The 21,610-nt window shown below is 40.9% G+C and overlaps 1 protein-coding gene across 2 annotated transcripts; it reads left to right on the top strand.

Annotated features, from left to right (window-relative positions):
- The first annotated feature begins 5,749 nt into the window (after window positions 1–5,749).
- Window positions 5,750–20,430, top strand: LOC310875489 (uncharacterized protein). 2 transcript variants are annotated; one of them, XM_083788740.1, is made up of 9 exons: window positions 5,750–5,912; window positions 11,057–11,189; window positions 11,552–11,665; window positions 11,782–11,838; window positions 12,387–12,524; window positions 14,850–14,897; window positions 15,420–15,533; window positions 16,969–17,112; window positions 17,468–20,430. In XM_083788740.1, exons 2-9 carry the CDS (start codon window positions 11,100–11,102, stop codon window positions 17,588–17,590), a joined length of 828 nt encoding a protein of 275 aa, XP_083644866.1. In that variant the 5' UTR covers window positions 5,750–5,912; window positions 11,057–11,099; the 3' UTR covers window positions 17,591–20,430. The 2 variants fall into 2 exon arrangements, with proteins under 2 accessions (XP_083644866.1, XP_083644865.1); XM_083788739.1 differs by having other exon boundaries at window positions 17,465–20,429.
- The last annotated feature ends 1,180 nt before the right edge of the window (window positions 20,431–21,610 follow it).

Raw genomic sequence — 21,610 nt, 5'->3', positions numbered from 1 at the left:
AGCTGCAGCTTACAGTATAAGACTAGACTGATGGTCACTCTCCCTGAGGACTGGCCGGGTAAGATGGCAGGCTAATATGGGAAAAGAAGATTTGAGAGGCTTAGCAACGACCTCGAAACGGCTGTGAGCACACGATGCAGGGAAATGATCCGGTCTATCCTCACCCATGTCTAGCGTCAAATTACTGGCATATAGCTTCATAAAAGATGATGTAAAAATATTGAATAAATTAGAGTAGCCTAAAATGCATTGTCTTTTGGGTCATATTTTTGTTCCTGACAGTTTTGCACACCTATAGGCCTATGTTTGTTCACAATTGTATACACATTACATCACCGTGGCCACACACTACACTTTACACTTATTGGTGCTAAATTGTTACTCATTCCATGTTGTTTATATTTTATATATATATGATTTTGTATTATTATTAGTGTGGTTACCAGACTATTGTTATTGTGACACTTTATTTTTCCTCCGGAGTAATCGAATAATATAATCGAATAATCGAATCGAACTTCCGTTGTGATTGGCCGAGCTTTGCATAACAGCAGCTAATTGGCTGTTGGTTTAATCTATGTTTTACAAACAGACTATTCCGGAGTAATCTAACTTCCGCTGTGATTGGCCGGGCTTTGCATAACGTTTGTAGTAGCTAATTGGCTGTTGTTGGTTACATAACCAATCTATGTTTTACAATTGTTTATAAATACTTCCATTGAAGGGGCAGAAGACCAAACTATTCAAGCGTTATAGAAGTATTCAAATTAGGGAGGGGCCTATGTAAGCGACTGCGGCAACCACACTTTGCAATTAAAAAAAATATATTATTATACATATTGGTATCATTGTCTGTCTAACCAACATTTCACTGCACATAGAAGCATGACAAATACATCTTAACATTACCATAACACTGACACATTAATATTATTATTATTATTGGTTTACAATGAAAACCTGCATTTCTGGTCGGTCGGTTGGTCGCCTCGTGACATCTATAAGGTCACGAGGAGTGATGAGGTCAGTGTCGTGATCTTCATATATAATGTGAAGATCATGACACTGACCTCATCAAACCCTGGATATCCATACATGGAGAAGACTGGATCATCACCTAGATCTGCAGGAGCCAGCCAGTAACTCTACATCTGACCTCAAACCTCAAACCCTTCCATATATGGAGCTGACCTGTTCAGACACTCCATATGTTGATCCTTCCCCACCCGTCCTTCCTCTTCGATGCCTCCCTTTTGACTGATACCTTTCCATTCAAACTCTAGACGGGCCCTCCTGCTGGCGAAATCTAGAGTTCTCAACAGGCCCGAAAATTAAGGCCCGACCCTACATGGGCCCTCATCAAACCCTGTACACTCAAGACACTGCCACCCTTAGATCTCCATATATGGAGCTAACCATTTTGTTGGGACATAACGTTTTTTTAAGGTAAACCACACCAATGCAACTCATTGAGTTTCAAGGAGTTGCATTGGTTTGGTTTACCTTAAAAAAACGTTTTGTCCCAACCCAACCATCTCTTCTCTGACATTCCATATGTTGATCTGACCTTGTGCTGTCTTAATTGTTTGTTAAATATGTTCTGTCCCTTTAAGACAGTGCCTTTAGACAGAGTTTAGTCTAGTTAATTAGTTGAGGGCATACATGTGTGTTGAGCACTGGTTGCAGCCTGCTAGTACTAATCAGTTCAATTAGTCAATGAGTCAGTTCTCAGTTGGAAAGCAGCAGACAGTGCATTTAGCCGGGGATGAGCCACAGGCCCAAAATTATTAATTTGGTCATTAAGGTCCACAGAATGAGAGGCCTGCTCTGCCGGAAACATTGCGAAAAAAAGTTATGGCCATTTTTGTATACCACACCAGATACCACCACCATGTAGACAACCAATATAAGGCAACATTTCCCAAATGTCATCATGCTTTAAGTAGCATGTGACAATGGTGACATGTCAAACTAGGGGATTTTCATGATTCTGTACATTCCAAGCATTTGTTTTGCACGGAAAACACTCCTTGGCCTAAAAACGACCATAGCCGTCATCACAAATGTGATGAGGTCATATACAGTGAGGGGAAAAGCCAAGGGGTGGGTGGGGGATTCAGATTTTACGGGGTTTCAAATTGCAGCCGTCTGTAAGTGCCCTTTGAGAGCTCTTTTGAAGGAGTCAAGGGATTCACATGTCTTAATGTTGGTAGGGCGTTCCCTTGTTTGTGCCGTTTGTGGCATTTCATTTCTAAAATAGGCCCCTCCCACTAAATTTGGAAGCCGAACTATACGGACTATCAAATTTCTGCCTGTGATGTTTTAATCAGATAGGTCCAGAGATCATGAGAGTTATAAGGCGAAAAAAGTGAGCTGTTATAGCGCCACCGTGAGGCCGACTGACAGACAGACAGACATCTATAAATGCAAGTCTCTCTCTTTTGTGTATGTGTGTGTGTGTGTGTGTGTGTGTGTGTGTGTGTGTGTGTGTGTGTGTACACACGTGTGTGTGTGTGTGTGTGTGTGTGTGTGTGTGTGTGTGTGTGTGTGTGTGTGTGTGTGTGTGTGTGTGTGTGTGTGTGTGTGTGTGTGTGTGTGTGTGTGTGTGTGTGTGTCTCAATCATAGAAGAGCTCAACTTGGGTGTTTCCAATAAATGGACATCAATGCTTTGATTGTTCTTAATATTTCTCAAACGAGCCTTCACTTTCCTGCAGGTAATTCTCTGGGTTGTTTTGGAACCAAACACATACATATTCAAGTTGAATATGTATGTGCTTGGGATATCCGTGGATATGCTCCTGAGGAGGAGGATTCTAAAAACGACTTATAAATCCTAAAGCCTTGTTTATACTTCACTGTGCAACGGTCCTATGCTGGAAAATAGCAGATATGCAAACTCAGATCTGCCATTTTTGCCATCCAAATGCATTATATGGTTAAATGGGCCCTAAGAGATGCAGAAATTAACTAGAAAAAGTGCCCTTCTGGGCACAGGTCTCCACCAGGAGGATGAGAGAGTGGGTGATGTTTGGCAAAATGTTTAGGAGTAATTTAAACATGTTTGTTTGGGTGTGAGTGTGTGTGTGTGTGTGTGTGTGTGTGTGTGTGTGTGTGTGTGTGTGTGTGTGTGTGTGTGTGTGTGTGTGTGTGTGTGTGTGTGTGTGCCTGCCTTTAACCAGTCCATTGCAGTGCTTGATTGGAGGGTGGAGCCAGAGGCAATCAGCAGAGGGGAGACACCTGGCCAGTGTCTTCAAGACCTGCTGTCCTGCTCATAGCTCATGGAATGAAGCCCACACAAATTAAATAACAATAAAGTGCTCGGGTCAATCGGGTCATTGGTTGAGTAGAGTGTGCTCCAGCTGCTGGTATGGTTTTATAAAGTGTTGTAATTCTCAAGTGAAAACAGGGACCTGGTGAGCCTTCATTCTTTGGCTTGTTGGTTTAAATCCAACTGGTGTAGTCAGTATAGTGTGTTTCAGTTATAGTCACCAAATGCAACCTGATTGACTATACTTTTTAAGGTATATGTCAGGTGTAATGTAAACAAATGGCACAATCCGCATTAGGCCTAACATACTCATAGTGTGGGAATATGTTATAAATTATTTTTTAAATTGCACACTTGCAGTTAGTAGCACAGTAATAGTAACACAGCTATGAGTAACTCCCAAATCTCACAGTGACTGTTTATGTGCAGAATCAGATGCATTTGGCCTGGTTACAGCGTCCAGCCACTAGAGGGTACTGTTAGTTAAGGAGTGAAGGAGCACAATGCTTTTTGTGAAATATTAATCAATAGCCTAATATTGAGCGTTACAGTCTGGGTGTTTTCAACTCCATGTTATAAAAAGGATCACACTCGTGTGAAAGGAGTGGTGGCTTGGCTTTAACTTGATGATGTATATAGAGACACATGACGTCACAGGGTGGCGGAACAATGAGGAATAGACCTAGGCTACACACAAATAATAAGGAATAGACTTACAAACAAATAATAAGAAATAGACCTACAAACAAATAATAAGGAATAGACCTACAAACAAATAATAAGGAATAGACATACACACAAAGCCATGCGTTGGGGTGGTTATAGCACTGCTCAAAAATAAGCCTCTCAACTTTAAAGCGTTTGCTGTTATTTAAATGTGTTAAACCTTCACCGCATATGCAATTTAACCTACAGCAGGCTATCCATAAACAAACACGTGTCCTGTTACCAGTGAACCATGGTGGGGACTAAATCCCCTGGGGCCTGCAGCGGCCGGGTTGCCGACTGGCCGTGAACCACTTCACCAGGTGAGGATTAATTGAGGTAGCATAAACCTTGTGCTATACTTTTTTTTCATAGCTTACCTTATGCTGGACCAGCATACACCCACAGATGCCTGTTATGACCCAGCTGTTATCTTTGATTCTAGTCCTGTAGTGTCTGTCTATGAGAGGGTCAGGTGTCCCGTATATGGCCTGGCCCTGGGCCGATAAAGTGCTAATTCCCTCTCACTTTTATAAATCCCATTCAATCCCATTCCAAACTCTGCACAGTCTGGCGGTGAAGGATGGTTTATAGTCTCTCGAGACAGACTGTTGAGTGAGTGTTGTTGACCCCGTCAAATGTAAAGGTAAATGGCACTGTTTTACCTTTGTTTTGCCGATTGGTTCCCAGATTGTCCAATTAGATTGGCACTATCCATTCACCGTACTCGTACACCCTTCACTTCAGATGTCAATGAGAGAAATGATCTGCATACTTTCTTACAATTTGTACACTAGCATTGTTGCACTCAGCTCACTGATCAATAAAGCACACTTATATTTACGTATCTCATCCTATGCTGATGGTAAATAGCTGATGGAGTCCTGCACTGTCCCATGTGGCAGGGACCCCCTGGGGTTCATCAGGAATATCTAGTGTAAACGCTTTAACCCTCAGCTCTAAACTAAAAAAAATGTGTTTTTGTAGTTTGTACGGGTAGTCTACACCAGGCCAAATATATCCTACATAAAGGTGCAGTTTCTTGACATGACAGATAATCACTGCCATAGAGAACAACCAACTTGCTATCGCTACGCTTATGACGGCACAGAGCGGCCATAGGGCAGGCCATCAGGTAACTGTGGGTTCTAGAAATTATAGTGGTATAGCCTATGTTCCTTTAATTTAACCAGACACCGCGTGACGCTGCTCGCGGCTTCCTTCCAGAACTCTGCTGTGCTGCATGCCCTTGAGTTACATCCAGCATCATTCACTCACTGTAGCCTACAGTAGTCCTACGGGTAATGTTTAGAAAGCGGCATAGGCTAAAAGTTCTATACGCGATTCATGTAACATTCTATAGGCTGCTATGGCTATAGTATGAATGAATAGCCTATGTCCGTGATGCTGTGAATGATGCCCTATATATGCAATATGGGAGCAAGTTTATAGCATGCAGTGTTTCAACCACATGGCTTTGCAAAAATGGTAAAGGCTCAACTTGTATTATTAACGGGTAGGATAAGACAAGTCTTGCACTGTAGCGCTGACTGTGTTGCTATGCAATCGTTCTGCGATTATGCATAGTGCAGATGGGAAAAGCGATTAGCCTATATTGTGAAATACCCCTATTTCATAATAGAATCGCTGGGGAATTGTGGTATTTTGTTATTTTGGGGGGGCGAGCGACACCCTCGTACGGCGGAGAGTAAACGAGCCGCTCCGCTGCAGCGCATCTTTCTACTGCAGTGAAATAACGTCCCGTTAGCGACCAGCACACACCCATGCAGTCAGTCTCCCACTGACTGCTGCTGTAGCCTATACTCCTATATAGCCTGTTATTTGTCATCCAAAGGGCTTGTCACTGTCACATATAAAGGACTAGAATACTATAGTGACGGGATTAAAAGAAATACCTGCTTGTCTGATCCAGAGGAGGTAAGACAAATATCTTAATTGTGTTGTTAAAACTGTGGGAACATGGGACGCGATGATGACGATGATGAAGGTTAGGCTGGCGTATAAATTCCTTTACATAATTTAATCATCACGGCATGTGGGCCCAAATAATAAATAAAAAACGGAGCTTTTGTCATCATAATATATAGGCCTGCAGCTATTTCTGATCAGTGTATAGGCTATTGTTATTGGCTAAGTTGTGAGATGAAGTCAGACATGGAGTCAGGACAGGTTCACATGTATATGATGGCGCAGTGTGCCTGGAGACTTGCCAACATTTGACTGTGTGGTCCTGTATAGCAGTGTATATTAGCTGACTGTACGCCTAATAGCTATGGGTGAATGTAGGCCTACTGCCATGAAGCATGACTGTAAACTAAAGAACAGATGATTGGCTGCATGTCAATTTCATGTTTTTGATCAATTGTATAATTTCCACATATACTGCTCATGCTTTGATATAGTGTTTTATTTATTTATTAGATTATTGTGAAAAAGTATAGGCTATACTCCAATAGATTCATTTTATTTTCCCAGCAATTTAACTGATTAGCATGCTGTAGGCATATACTGCTATATAGTGGTATATCATTATTATGAAATAAATGTTTACCTTACAAATTTCTAGCTCCATTTAGTCTGTGTAAATAAAAACAAACCAGTCGTATTAACCAATGGAGGTCCCCCTCCCGTCCTCCATATACAGAAACACATGGCCTTACAGAAGCAAACACTCAAATCAATTATTTAATTTAAAATATTGTTGCATGACACTGTATAATGGTATAAAATATAGGTATTTCCCACTCACATTTCAATCATATATGCCTTCACAAGGCTTGTATTAGTGTTATGGATGTCAATGTATATTATATTGCCATTTAAACTAAGAGATTCATCGTTGGCTGCAGATGTTTTGGATAGATCTATATTCTGTATTGTAAGGACCTACATGGGGCCCTGATCTAAGTCATGACAACAACCTTTGTATGCAGGAACACTCTTTTTATTGTAACACCACACATTAACCCCATCTCTCACTGTTTGACACATATCAAGTATAACACAATACAATACAACAATTTCACAAAGTAAATACATTAAATAAATAAATTAAAAACAGCATTTTTCGGGTGAAAAAGCAAAAAAGCCTTTCATTTCATCATTGAATTGGGTTTAAAGGTATATTCAGTGATTTCACTCAAAAAACCTTAGGTTTCGTTTTTGGCTGTGGGACCCAGCCTTTCGTCCAATCAGGATAGAGAGTCAAAAACGAAACCTAAGGTTTTTTGACCCCCAGGGGATAACTGGGGACAGGGAGAAACTCCTTATATGGCCAGCACACTCTATAGTAGGGAGGATTATCACTACAAAACAAAAAAATAAGTGATATTTGAATTAAGTGAAATCACTGAATATATCTTTAAAGACACCGATATAACTGTTATAACCAGACCCACCTCTGAAGGGGTGCAGTCCATTATTATAATTTGTCAGACTATCAGTTTATTTCAGCTATTTATGGTTTAAAAAAAGACGAATGTCAGAGCTCAGAACGGATCACAGGGTGACAGTCACTGCCTTAAGCACCATGGACAGTGACATGTAGCCTACCATGACACACTCAAATAAATAAAAGATCCATTGGTTACACCATTACAGTACACCGAATTATGAAAATATGTTTGCCATTGTAGTGTCACAGAGACTGACTGAAATATCAGAGGCTTTTAATTGTATTGTTTTATTGAATCAGTTGTCAAAATAGAACAAAACCTCAAGTGACCATTCTCTTTCCAAGATAGGATTGACTTAGCCTGGAAACCAGATGAATCTGCCATAGGATTGACTTAGCCTGGAAACCAGATGAATCTGCCTTGACTTAGCCTGGAAACCAGATGAATCTGCCATATAGGATTGACTTAGCCGGGAAACCAGATGAATCTGCCTTGACTTAGCCTGGAAACCAGATGAATCTGCCATAGGATTGATTTAGCCTGGAAACCAGATGAATCTGCCATAGGATAGACTTAGCCTGGAAACCAGATGAATCTGCCATAGGAAAAACTAAATCCCTGGGGAGATTGGTATGGCATCCCTCAGTTTGAATTAGCCTACATTTAAGAGACCATTCAAAGTGAGACCTTTTTTTTGTAACCGCCCATTGGAAATACATTATCCACACCAAAGTTCCAGACTAATATCTACGGCATGCAGTGATATTAGTCTGGCCATAGGATTGACTTATTATTACGACTGCAGGTCGCAGTTAACTATGAAATTGTGCATTTCTCGTTAGTCACAGTCAGTTAGTCCGTCAGTCAGTCTGTCCATCACGCTCCGGCGAAAACTAGAGTTCTCAACAGGCCCGAAAATTAAGGCCCGGCTCTACCTGGGCCCTCATTGTACACTCAAGACACTGCCACCGCTGCCACCCTTAGATCTCCATATATGGAGCTGACCTGTTCTGACATTCCATGTTGATCATGACCTCGTCCAACTATGTACACTCAAGACACGCTCCATATATGGCCAGCACATCATTCATTCCATTTGTTGATCTGACGCCCTGTTCCAAAGTGCCAGCTCGCCCAGCAGTCTACTGTCACCCAGGCGGATTAAGGGCGAGGTCGCTTCTCGGCCTCAGGCGTCTTACTGGTCTATGCAGTCCAACAGTCATATTACACTAGTATGTCCTGTCACGAAACTAAATCTGCTCTTTGTCTAAATTAAATAATAAATAAAATGGTAATAACATTAAAAATAAACTGTGGCCTGCCCCCTGCTGTTTGCAATGTTTCCGGCATGAGAAAACCTCCATGAGTATAGGCTATATATAGCTATTAAAATAAAGCTCACTCAAATGTAACATACCGGTAACCACTTTCAACCTGGCGTTCCTAATTCATGCATATGTCATTGGTTGCGCTTGCCTGCTTTTGCAGACACTAAACACAAAAACAGATGTCCCTGGTACTGATGCCACACAAATGGTATTCATTCAATGTTCACATTTTTGGTGACACTCATGGCGTATCTTGCACAGAGTCACAACCACCCTTCCTGGCGAAGGAGCGGCTGGGTGAGCCATCTGCCTTGACCATTAAGACAAAAGCGTGGACTGTTTTAAATGTCACCCAAGATTGTTATTGACCCAATTTGTGAGAGCTTCTGTGGAATCTTTTGACCAAAAGGCTACAAGTAATTGATTGTATTCATGTACTGCAGACTGTGCTCTAGTCTAGACGATGTCGGAATGTCATGCGATTTTGAAATTATGTCTGAGAGATGTCTTTGTGAAAGTCTCCAATAAGTAATGAACGGTCACATTTGGGAGCTAGCTAATTATGCCGAACCCTCCACAGAGAAGATGCATTTGCTTGGTAAATAATCTACTTCTAATTCAACACTTTGGACTCTGTCATCGGGAAGTTCTATCACAAGGGCTCCCCTGTAAATAACATTTTCATCCAAGGCACCCCTGAATTACATAGTTAGAACCTTACATTTATGTCATATAATATTTTGGTACACAAATATGTAAAACGTTCCCCCTAAACTTGAGAGAATAGTAATTTCCATTACGACAGACAGACAATAACTCCTTACTTGACATTTAATCCCTATTCTGAGGGGAACAATGATCAACTAGGGAGTGTGTGTGATGTTTGGCAAAATGTTTAGGACGACACCATGAGGCTGATTTGAAAATTGTCAAGTGGCATTTCTTCCTCAGCCTATAGACCGATTCCATAGCGGGTCTCATGGTCGCAGCCTTCGTATTTCCTGTAGGCGGACTCGACGTAGCTGCGGGGTTTAAACCCTCACAAGGCGCACCTCTTCTACTACAGTGAATGGCAGAGTGACTGATGTTTAGTCTGCCTCAAACGTTACTCTTTTACTCTTTTACTCTTTGCGTGAAATGTGGATAAAATCTGAAGGAGTAATATTAGAAAATGTGTTTTACATATGTCGGCCTCCTGGTGGCGCTGGTGCAGATGTGAAAAATTCCAGGCAAAGGTTTTTCCTTGGCCTCTAGGGAGTGTGCATACAAAGTTATAGCAGTTATAGCGCCACCATGAGGCTGAGTTGAAAATGTTCAAGTGGCATTTCTTCCTCGGCCTAGTGGGAATGTGCGTGCACAATTTTGCGGAAATCACACGATGTGTTCATGATTTGCAGCATTTTGTTTGAAACTGAGCACTCCTGCCAACTTTGGAAGCCAATCTTAGCCAATTAAGATGGAGTCTAAGAAATCTGAAAGACCCGTTTCGTTGACTGGCTCTAGAGATTAATATCTAGAGATAATTTGCGTGATGTTTGGACAAAATCTGTAGGTGTACTGTACAAAAACCTGTTTTGCACAAAGCGGCCTCCTGGTGGTGCTATAACAGGCTGTTCTGGAAATGTTGGGGCAGAGGTTCATCGTTGGCATCTAAGGAGTATGTGTGCAAAATTTGGCATTGACGGAGATTAGCTGTTCACAGACGGATGGACGGACACACGGACGGACGGACGGAGTGCAAAACATACTCTCCCCATGCCTTCGGCCTGTTGGAGACAATAAGATATGCCAGACACAACACAGTATTGACAGAAAAAGAGTTGATGAAGAATAAACGATTCATATCACCATATCATACAGTATGTTATTACTGTGCCTGCATGTTAGGCCAGTGGTTGTCAGATAGTTTCATGTCCAGGACCCCGTGGACTCCCTTCTGAAACTGTTCCAGGGAATCTATAGCCAAAGCTTAGAAATGGGTTCTAACTAATTTAGCTGGGGACCTCCTGGAACGCCCTTAAGGACCCCCTGAGGGTCCCCGCCCGGAACCCGCTCTGAGAAACGCTGGTCTAGGCACAATGCTACAATATACAAGCTCATTACAAATGTCATGAAAAAAGCTAATCATGCGCCTACAAATCAACCAAGTACTTTAGTGTGTGATGGTTTAAAGTCAAGATTATGCTTTATCGGGATGAAAATACTAAAGTATGTTAAAGATGATACAAACTGATATTGGTATTCAACTTAATACGGTATGACTGTACTGTTTGGTTGACTTGGTAACCGACACCGTGATGCTGTTATAATGACTTTGTCTTTGCTCTGTTACATACAGTCACATTTCTTTGTCACCATACGAGGGACTCTAACGTCAGACCATGATGGCGAAGGACATGGCACCCCCGGTGTCCACTCTGTCCCCGGCACAGGTGGATTCTTACCACCGGATGGAACCCAAAACACTCGGGGTGAGCAACCTCATTCATGGACTGCACTCTTTAAACACACCACAAACACTCGCACAACACTGCACTGATATATGCACACTATTAGGAACCATGCAAGCACACGGCATCTTCTATGAACTTGCCTATTCTCTTTCGTACTGTTGTTGCTATTATTCTTAATTATTGCTTTGTTATTGTTGCTGCTACAATATTGAGGCACCAAAACCAAAGATTTGTACTCTTGTGTACTCTTATAGAAGATGTAACATGTATACATGCATGCACGCACATGCACACGCACACTCACACTTGCACACACGCACGCACGCACGCACAAACACACACCTACACCAAACGCACTGATTCATTCTATCTCCCCCCAGGCCATCCAGATCATCATCGGAGCTCTTATCCTGTGTCTGAGTTCCTCCGTTCTGCAGATTCATGAGGTCCACTTCACCTCAGACGTAGCTCTGTTCCTCATCGTTGTGGTCCAGGTCAGTGCCAACACACGCACGCACGCAGGCACGCATACACACAGTTCTATTAATATTATTGTTATTATTATTATTGTTGTTGTTGTTGTAAAACGTTTCATTGTTGTGATGTACAGGTGTCGTTGTCTGGTTCAGTGCTGGTCCACAGTGGGAGGTTTCCATCTCTCTTCTGGGTGAGTTTTAATTACAGAACAATGAATAATCTAAACCACATTTACCGTACCGTCCCAGAAACATTAAAAATATAGTTTGTTTATACTATTTTGTACACCGATTAGCCAAGGTATACATACAACAGTGCTTATAAGTAGTTAATTATGTGGTTAATAATCTCATTTCTGATACCTATGTATGACAGAATAATAATATGTTAGTAAACAATTATAGTTTACTAATAGTAATGCTATGTCACACTTTATAGGGTACTGTGATTGCCGTATCAGCAATGATTAAGTTTGGTATTGTAAGGCAACTGACCAACTCAGCCTCACACCGTTTGAACTCACCATGTCAAACATGAAATAATCGAGGTTGCCAACACTATTGATGTTGCATTACTGGGTGTGTACAATGCATACTGTGTATGTAGTATGTACATATAGGCAGGCAGGCAGGCTGACTGACTGATAAGAGATGATTTGAGTTTGAAACTCACTGAAATCACTGTGATGTATACTATATGTATGTGAGCTGCTTGTTGCATGCCATGTGTATTGTATAGGTGAAAGTGGTGCTGGTGCTGCATCTGATCAGCGCTGCGTTTGCGACGGCCGCCCTGGGCCTGATGTCCAAACACCTGCCGTACCGCCAGGACTCCTACCACTGTGAACACTGCCGCAGGTTGGAGCTACACGCTGTGGTAAACTCTTCATTAGCCTTATGGGCATGGGCGTTTTTGATGACACTTGCGTCAAAAATAGCCGATTTATGAGCTCGCAGTTGTGAGCTTGTACATCGGCTGTTTTTGGTGTGTGACACCTTCGCGCGATGAGGTATAAATCAAGCTTTAGCTTCTACTAACCTTGTGTCACCAGGCTTTCCATTGTGAAGGAAAGCCTCATTAACTCTACACTCTACTCTACACTCTACTCTAGATCCCATCAGATCCTTGTCCATTTGGGTGCCACAATGTTATTGTTCCCCCTATATACACGACAAAACAAAACATTCCAAAAAGTACTTGAAGAAACTTGATGGATTCATGAGATTTAAGCCCTAACCCTGTCATTCAGGAATTATGTTTGGGAGCGCAGATCCCAAACATAAGCTGGCTGATTCTAGATCGGATCAGAAAAGTGTAAAGCGAGTTGATCACATCATCCCATACTAGTGTCTACTTAATCTCTGGGCCCAAACTTTTGGCCTTTCGGCCTGGTGGAGACAATTATGTGAGGATTATGTGGATTATGTGAATTATTGCATGTCTAATATAGCAGATCAATCAGTGTATTGGTATTTAATAGCCCCACTCAATCCACTAGCTCACTGTGGTCAAAGATATACAATTAAATTCTCTGTCTCCAAGTGATAATATTTTTGGTATATCTACATTCGGATTCATTACAATTTTAAATGTGATGAAACTGAAGGTCTCATCGGTATATACGACCTTGTTGAAGAATTGTGGTAAATAAATGAACAATTTACACATCAAAGTGCAACTATACACAGACTTGCCTGGTGCAAGAATGAAACAATGTTTGCATACTGTAGAACAATTCACACACACGTGCTGCTCTGTCCAATAAAACAATTTGAATCAAGTTCCGACAATCGTGTATGGGCTCATCCAGGATCGGGAGGCCCCGCTCATGACGTCATAATTTTTATAATTAATAATTATAAAAAATAAAATAAAATAAAATACAGCTTGCTTGATTAAACATTCTTTTACTTTAAGGTATAACTGGAAGGCAACATAGGCTATACAATGATGCAATCGCAACTGTCAGCGCTGCTAGTGCAGTGAGTGCACACACTGGGAAGTGGGAACAATTACAACCAAACAAGTTGGTCAATGTGACATGACAGGTCGAGTACCGGCAGTGATTATTAGCTGCTGCCAACTAGTGGTAAGTGGACGTACAGGATGAGGCTGAATAATTGACAAGGCTGATTGGAAGGCTGCAATGCAATATTACTACTACTACTACTACTACTACTACTATTTCTTTTTTACAAAAAAAGGCCCCTGGAGGCTCGAGGCCCGTTTCAATTGAAACGATTGAAACATATATTAGGCCGCCACTGGGCTCATCTGAGAATTTGTCCCATTTTGACCTGGGAACGATTCTGCAAATGTCTTCTAAATCCTGTTTTCTTGAAAAATGTATGTTTTTCTATGTCAGTCGTTCTCAAACACTTTCATGTCACTTTTCACGATTCTTCAAAAATAGCAGACCTACAAGCTCGTAGCGCAGCACTCGGTGCCGTGCTATGAGCTTGTAGATCTGCTATTTTTCAATAGATATAGCATTACATAATGCAACACCAAAAGGGGTTCCCGCCCAGAATGGGTTAAAACGTCATTACACTCATTGTGAAATACATTGCAGCATACTGAACATAGTTATCAGTTTCTACATTTCATCTTAGCTCCCTCTTATATTTTGTGCAAAAGCTCCTAAAGTGTTTCACTTTTATTCTTGTTAAAGGGTAAGTTTGGTGATTTTAGGCCTATATGTTATTTGCATTTTGCATAGTGCTTGGACCTGCAGGGAATATTAGCTGGCATCCCTATTGTGTAATGTGTAATTGTGCTCACAGTGCATATAGTAATGTGAGTTGTGTCCTTGCACGTAGACTGGCTTGTCTGGCTATTTTAGCTGTTTGCCATATTTTGTGAAATCACCACATTTACACTTTAATTTGCAGCAAAGGTGTGCATAAATAACAATTATTATCAATCAGTATAATATAACAGCAAATGGCATGTATCATTGATGAGACACTTTATAAAACAGATAAAGGTTGGCCTGTTAGATCAATGGTAGATCTTTGACCACAGATAATTGTTAAGAGGGAGCTATTTTGAAATAATAAACATCACAAATCAAATTCAATCATATTCAACTGTATTCTTGAATACACTTCAATGTAGGCGAATCAAATCCACAATAAACTAATAATAATAATAATGTACATTTAATAAAAGAAAACAGATCCCATATGTCTTTGTCTGCAGCAACATTGTTTCAGGAAATGCACTGGGCTGATCGAGCAAAAGTGTAAAGTAAGTAATGCTCTTATCAAGCAATACCTTTTTGTTTTCATCCAAATGTATTGAATTATTAAGGACTGTTCGGAAGCCTTATGAAAGTATTGTAAAAGAAAGACATGCACTGTGACTGAACCTACAGCATGACTGGTGTAATGTTGGTTGAAAACATTGTTTTTTTGTTATACTTAAATGTAGCAAAAAAACAAGGAAAAACAAATGTTTATTATATTTTCTCACAGAATGTCACCTTACATGTTTCTTTTTCAATGCTGATATTTTCAAATTGTGCAATAGGTTCTGTAGTCTAGGGTTTCGAGAAGTTGACATACACAAGTCCTGCCTGGGTTTACTTTCTCAGAGCAGTTCTAAGTCCATAACCATCTAAGTCCATCATTTATTCTGACCCCTCCCCAAAAAGGCGTATCTATCCTGACCCCTTATCCATAATTCCAGTTATGCACAAAGATGCATATACCGTATGTCCACCATGCATGTGATTGATATGCGTCTCTTCTCGTGGATGGTCGTGGCTAGCTGTTGATCGACGGTATCCTGGGAACCCTGGTGATCTTCTTGGTTCTGGAACTTCTGCTCTGTATCACCGCCATGATGTTTGGACTCAGTGTCATGGCTGCTGGTGGAACTCAGGTGAGTCCACGTGCACTCCACATTCTGGCTTATTTTTATCTGCTCCTTTTGTCACTCTGGACAATGCTGTGCTAATATTTTCTTTTTATTATTATTATTATTTTCTATTTTCCCTTGTTGACTGCATGGGACCCTGGGGCTCTAGGTCTGCTAGTATTCCCCTCTGCACCAAATGTCTTTGCCAAATATAGCATATTTATAACTTCACGACGCATCGCAACATGTCATGTAGATCCACTATTTTCGGCAAACGTTCACCCCATGACGCTATAGCTATTCAAGTTAATTCCTTATCTGTGTCTAAGTTATGCTACCTATAGACAAATTCACAGAGGCTTGCCTGGGTGCGACCATTACTGAGGTGTAGGGGAGAGCCGCCAAGGATGTAACACTTTGCACGATTGATTTTTTTATTCAGAGATCCGTTTATCTACACATATATTTTCAGGCAACGGACCTACACATGTCTGCTACCATAAACCACTTCAAGTTTTTTTTTGTTGATAAAACAGTTCGGGAGTTATTAAACCGAACGTGGACCCTGTTCCAGTGTTACATTTGCTGCGCATATCGGATTAATTGTAACGGCATGCGTGATAAATGTAACAACGCTAAAAAACACCATTAAACATATCGTTTTCAGCTTAAAGCAATTATATTTCATTGAAGCAACTCCTTAGCATTGTTTTCATACCATGGATGTGATAAGAAAATGTATCAAACATAAGGGAAATATTAAATGTTATCGGGTGTACCAGTTTGGGCGTTTGAGTCAGTTCAATGGGAAAATACATTGATTAAATAAACGTTTGATTGATTGAGTTGTACAATGTTATACAACCCTAAACTAATTTAGAATACACTCTGTAATGAAAGACAGCTGACTGAACATATAATATTGGCCAATATGTCAAATATGTAAATATGACATATAATGGTATTGAATGGAGCCGGCGTGTGTTACAATTGATCCACTTTTGCAAGTTGTTGTTTGGCGTTGCTTACAGACCAGAATGAACGTGCATTCCGCCTAAACACGATGCAAACTAATGAACATAAGCATGAAGACATCCATGTGGATTTTTATTCACCAACATCAAAGAAAAGCATTGTACTCTTTTTGAGAAAAGTCAGTTTTTCGCCAATAACTCCCCGTAGGATGAAGGTAAACACTTCAAACTTCCTGGGCACGTTGCTGTACACATACATAATCAAGAGATAATGTTCATGTTACAACCATGACGCGTTACAATCGTGGCGGCTCTCCCCTACCATTAAGTGCAGCAGCACTGATTAGCTACACCTGGCTCCATGGATTACACCTCAGTAATGGCCGCGCCCAGGGCACACCTCTGTGAATTCGACTATTGCCCTTCATTAGCAAGTGATGTTACCAGCTCTTCACACTGTTTCATTCATTCATTCATTCTTGCAGGCTCCCAGCCATCATCGGCCGGTCTATCCTCAAAGCCGCCCTCCAGCCATCCCTGCAGTGCAGGCTGCTACAGCTGCTGCTGCAGTGATGCCAGCTCAATCCCCTGTAGCGCAGTCCCCTGTGGTGCAGCCTGCAGAACCACAGGTAACTCTGATTATTATTGCTTCATTAGCTTTAACAAACTGCATCTTTGTTGTGTTCTTATATGTAATGTTGTGTTCGTATATGTAATGCTCAAGCAATTCATTCTATAACTTAAAATAGAACTCATTAGTAGCCTACAAAATACAGTATTTCCTGACAAAGAATCAAGGATTCAGATTCAACATATGCATGGGTCCGGTCCATATTTACACACTCTCAGAGTTAAACCAACACTCACAATTTCATCATGCACTTAGTTTCCTAAACTATGAAACAGTTAGTCGTGTTTTCACATCCTTTACTGCACATGTTTAAAGTGTGTTCACTGAGTAAGTTGTCTCTGTCTCTCCAGCAGGTGGCAGTAGTTGTGACAGAGCCAGATTTGGAGCAGCTGGAGGTGGAGGAGGAAGCCACCACCCCACCTACTGAACCACAGGTGGAGCCCATTGAAATTGAGATCATCGCTACAGAACCCTGAACCCCCGCCACGCCTCCCCAACTGTGTATTTAAAGGGATAGTTCACCGAAACTATCGATTACTCAGCCCATGGAGACTTGAATTCAAGGATATTTTTGTTTTTGTCGGATTCCTAAGCCAGCAGTGGTTATGTATCCATAGAGAGAATTGCTGGTCATCAAATTATTGGCTTGAATGCAACAAAATTATCCATGAATTCAAGTCACCATGGGGTGAGATAGAAAATAATTCAGATTTTGGGGGTGAACTATCCCTTTTAAAATCCTGTTTATTTTATAGTGTTGGTGAGAACAGCAATGTCCCAGCCCGGACAGCCTCTGTGTATGGTTCACTTCATAACATACAGGCACAGGGACACCTCAACGACTCACACCCACACTTAAAGGGAAAAATCACACTTGTGTGAAGTGAGGGGCGCTCTTATCACCATACATCATTTCATCATACATCACATTCCGTGCTCAGCCGATTTGCTGAGCACTGCTCATATACACACAAACTCACAAAGCTAGGAGGGGCTATAGCGCCCCTAAAAAAAATGTTTCAACATCATCTCCATATATATGGGTCCTGACTTATTTGTGACAGTGGCATTTCTGTCTACATTCTCTGTGAGCTGTGCTCTGTATCTGGACGGTTCCACTGTGTCATCATCATGGTCATTTCAAACAAATGCTTCTGGTTCATCATGCTAAACCTACCAGGATTAGCTTTTCAGAATTTAGATGATGGCATCGGTATGCAGGTCTCTGAACTGTCCATGCCCGCCGCCTCTGACATACAAAGTGAGTAGACAGAAATGGTGCCATCTTATAATGAGCATTAATGAGGACCAATTCATATAAATATGAGGTTGAAAAGTGCAGTAAGTAAACTTGAGGTGTGTTTACCAGTCAGAGGATGCTGGGGAAAGCGTCCATATAGCTGCTGCTACAGGAATGATGTCATCGTGTTCTAAACCAACCACAAGTTTACCTCCAACATGTGCTCCAATGGAATCTTTGCATTGGGTTTTGGTTTTAGATGAATTAAGAAACTCAGTAGCTTGCTCTGTAGCGAATAGAGGAAGATATATCCACAAATCAACATTTAACAATTTCTGAGCCACACATCCAATTAAAAGACGTTTAAGATTATGTTTAAGGACACTATGGCTCCACAATTCACAGTTGAGATATTATCGTGTGTGATTTATGTCGTAGAACAAAATGTACAATTCTATATACTAAAGCTGCACTATGTAACTTTCCTCTTCTCCCCCGGATTTGAACCCGGTTCATGCCTGCGCAAGTGCTGCATTTTTATTTTACCATTGAGCTAATAGAGCTGGCTGCTTGCTCAGGGGATGAAATGAATCTTGACCATCAGGTCAAACTTTGTGTCAGATCCTGTGTCTAGGTGAGACATGACCTTCGACACAATCTAAATGTCTCAATAGAAGAGCAAGGGAGACAAAATACAACCACCCCAATTGTATATATTGTATATATTCTCTACCATTATTATATGCACTTTGACAAAATAAAAGTGTATTCATTAAATAAAGTTACATAGTGAGGCTTTAAATACTTTCCAAAGAGCATCTAGTAGTGCAGGATCACTTGGCTTTGTTTCTTTGCTGTCACTCTCACTTCAGTGGATCAGAGAACTATGCCAAGCTACCGGTATAGTCTGGTGACAAAATACGATGTTTGGGCTACAACGGCAGCAAAAACAGCCACTAACAAATCTACTATACTGTGAAAAACAATCATATCACCGTCCCAAAATGAAGGACCGCCCTAAGTCTTTGCATTGGTTCTCCGAATTGTTTCCACACAATTTTAGTCCATTCATTGCATTTAGATGTCACCAGACATACAGTGTCATTCAGCAGGCTTATGTATGACCGTGTGGCTGTATGTCAAACTATACTCTTATTTGCCAAATTCAGTGCGAGATGACACCTTTTCCCTATTCATAGACCTAAAACATGTTCCCTCACTTACTATACAACTGCTGAAATGTTTGATGATATAGTACGTGTATGTTAATTTGAGGATATTTAGAAAGTTTAAGAAGTTATGATATTCAAAGTTATATGAATGTAAACACTATATATAACTGAAGCGTTGAAGCATTGTAGTTTTCCATGCCCTAAATGTCATATTGCGTTAGCGACGTCTAGCGAAGGTAATTGATGTTGACCACAGACACTGCTGCATGTATTGTTAGTGAACACAGAATGTCCATAATCATCGACGAAAATACCACGAAAATATATAGACATAATGCAATGCACTGTATCTACAGCTGCTAGATGTTTCTTAGTTTATCATGCCATGTGTACAGCAGTGTTTTTCAAGCAATAGGATATTACCCACATTTTCTGTCATGATATCTTGCAGGTTTGTTGTAAGTTACAGATTGTCTGGGTTCAGAGTAATCCAGCGAATCAGTGCAGTCATATCTATATTCAGTATTAGGCCTTTCTCGTTAGAACTGGGCTTTTCTCCAGACCCTATGGTGCTTTGATTGATCTTCTCTTTAAAAGCTGTGGTCAAACAATTTAGCTCAATCACTCTGTTGTGTCTGGGAATATCTGTTTGTTGAGGCCCCAAATGTTGCACTTATTGTCCACAGGGACAGGGTCAAGATCCCAGTATTATCCTCCCGTCACACATACTACTTCTTTTGTTTTTACTTATGAATATGAAAGACATCAGTAATTATTTATCAATCTACAGTATCTATCTATATCTATTTCTTCCATTGTCCATCCATTTATTTTGGATTGTTAAAGGTACTACTGTGTTTGAATAAAAGGTTCCATAAATTCAAATCTATATCGTGGATATGGTTTTCATTGTTTTGTTTTAGTGTCATTGCAGATACAATCTGTGATTGTGTTAACACATTTTATTCTGTAAAGATTGCCAACATTTCGACCAGTTACGGTCTTTGTCAGTTCCCGCCCTGATGAAGACCATAACTGGTTGAAACATGTTGGCATTTTTTTTAGAATAACTTTCTTTCTAGAATAAATTTGTTTTTACTTTACTTCCTCTCCTCCACATTTTTTGAGTGTTTGGATCGATCTCCTCTTCTTTTTTTAATTCTACATTCCTGCTGATCCTAGATGCACCTTCAATACACTTTTACACACACCTGTGAGCACCCGGTTGGACTCTGTGTTTATTCTCAGCGCTCCTTGTCTCTGACTCATTACCTCTCCCCCTACTACTATAGAACCATAATAGCTGCCTGCCTGCTTGCCTCCTCTCCGCTGATCCACGCATGCTTCCATGACACCTTCAAGCCTATACCCCCTCAACCCTGTCACCCATTCACACACAAAGTAGTGAATAAATACTTTTTAGCATGTCTGTCTGTCTGTCTGTCTGTCTGTCTGTCGCTGTTGTTAGTTAGACCAAGTCATTGTTTTATCACGAAAACAAACTTGTATGAGCATGCATGTCGTGCCAAAATCCACAGCCTGTGCAAAGCCCTCTCTGATGTGTCACTCTTATCAGCTAAATTAGTTTTTAGTTGTTCACAGTGTTGATAAAAGCTGATTAGATGTCAACAAAGAAGGAAGTGTTATCCACCTTGTTTATGACGCACGTCATACAGAAGGGAGGGGAAGGGAATGCCATAGGGGAGGATACGCCATTAGATTAGAACCTATACAGTAAGTGCTGTGGAAGGAGGTGAGGTTGGCGCTGTGGGTTGGCGGAGTCCCATCTTCAGGACAAGGACATACAGTACAATACAGTATGGTGCTTGAGTAGGGCAAAGATAATTATGAAGGACAAAGGACATCCTAGACCTGGGCTGTTTGGACGATGGAAGATGTCAGAGCCCTGAACGAGGACAAACAAATAAAATTAAGAAGCAAAGAAGTTTAGGGATAATGGGTTTAGCACTGACGGAAATATATAAGGGCCCTCAGTCTCAATGTGTTTTTACTGGTTAAAAAAAGGTTTAAGAAAAAGTACACCATACAATTAAGCAAGGGAAATATGAGGATTCTGCATGAAA

The sequence above is a fragment of the Protomyctophum parallelum genome (assembly GCF_964188405.1).
Source record: "Protomyctophum parallelum genome assembly, chromosome: 1".
NCBI lineage: Eukaryota > Metazoa > Chordata > Actinopteri > Myctophiformes > Myctophidae > Protomyctophum > Protomyctophum parallelum.
The sequence above is the reverse complement of the archived record's forward strand: the minus strand, read 5'-3'. Positions and strand labels throughout refer to the sequence as shown.

Excerpts from the sequence above, each read along its gene's own strand:
- LOC310875489 (XM_083788739.1), top strand. The coding sequence starts at position 11,100 with ATGATGGCGAAGGACATGGCACCCCCGGTGTCCACTCTGTCCCCGGCA. Across the intron at positions 11,190-11,551 it reads TGGAACCCAAAACACTCGGG|GCCATCCAGATCATCATCGG; the intron begins GTGAGCAACCTC and ends ATCTCCCCCCAG. Across the intron at positions 17,113-17,464 it reads TGCAGCCTGCAGAACCACAG|CAGGTGGCAGTAGTTGTGAC; the intron begins GTAACTCTGATT and ends CTGTCTCTCCAG.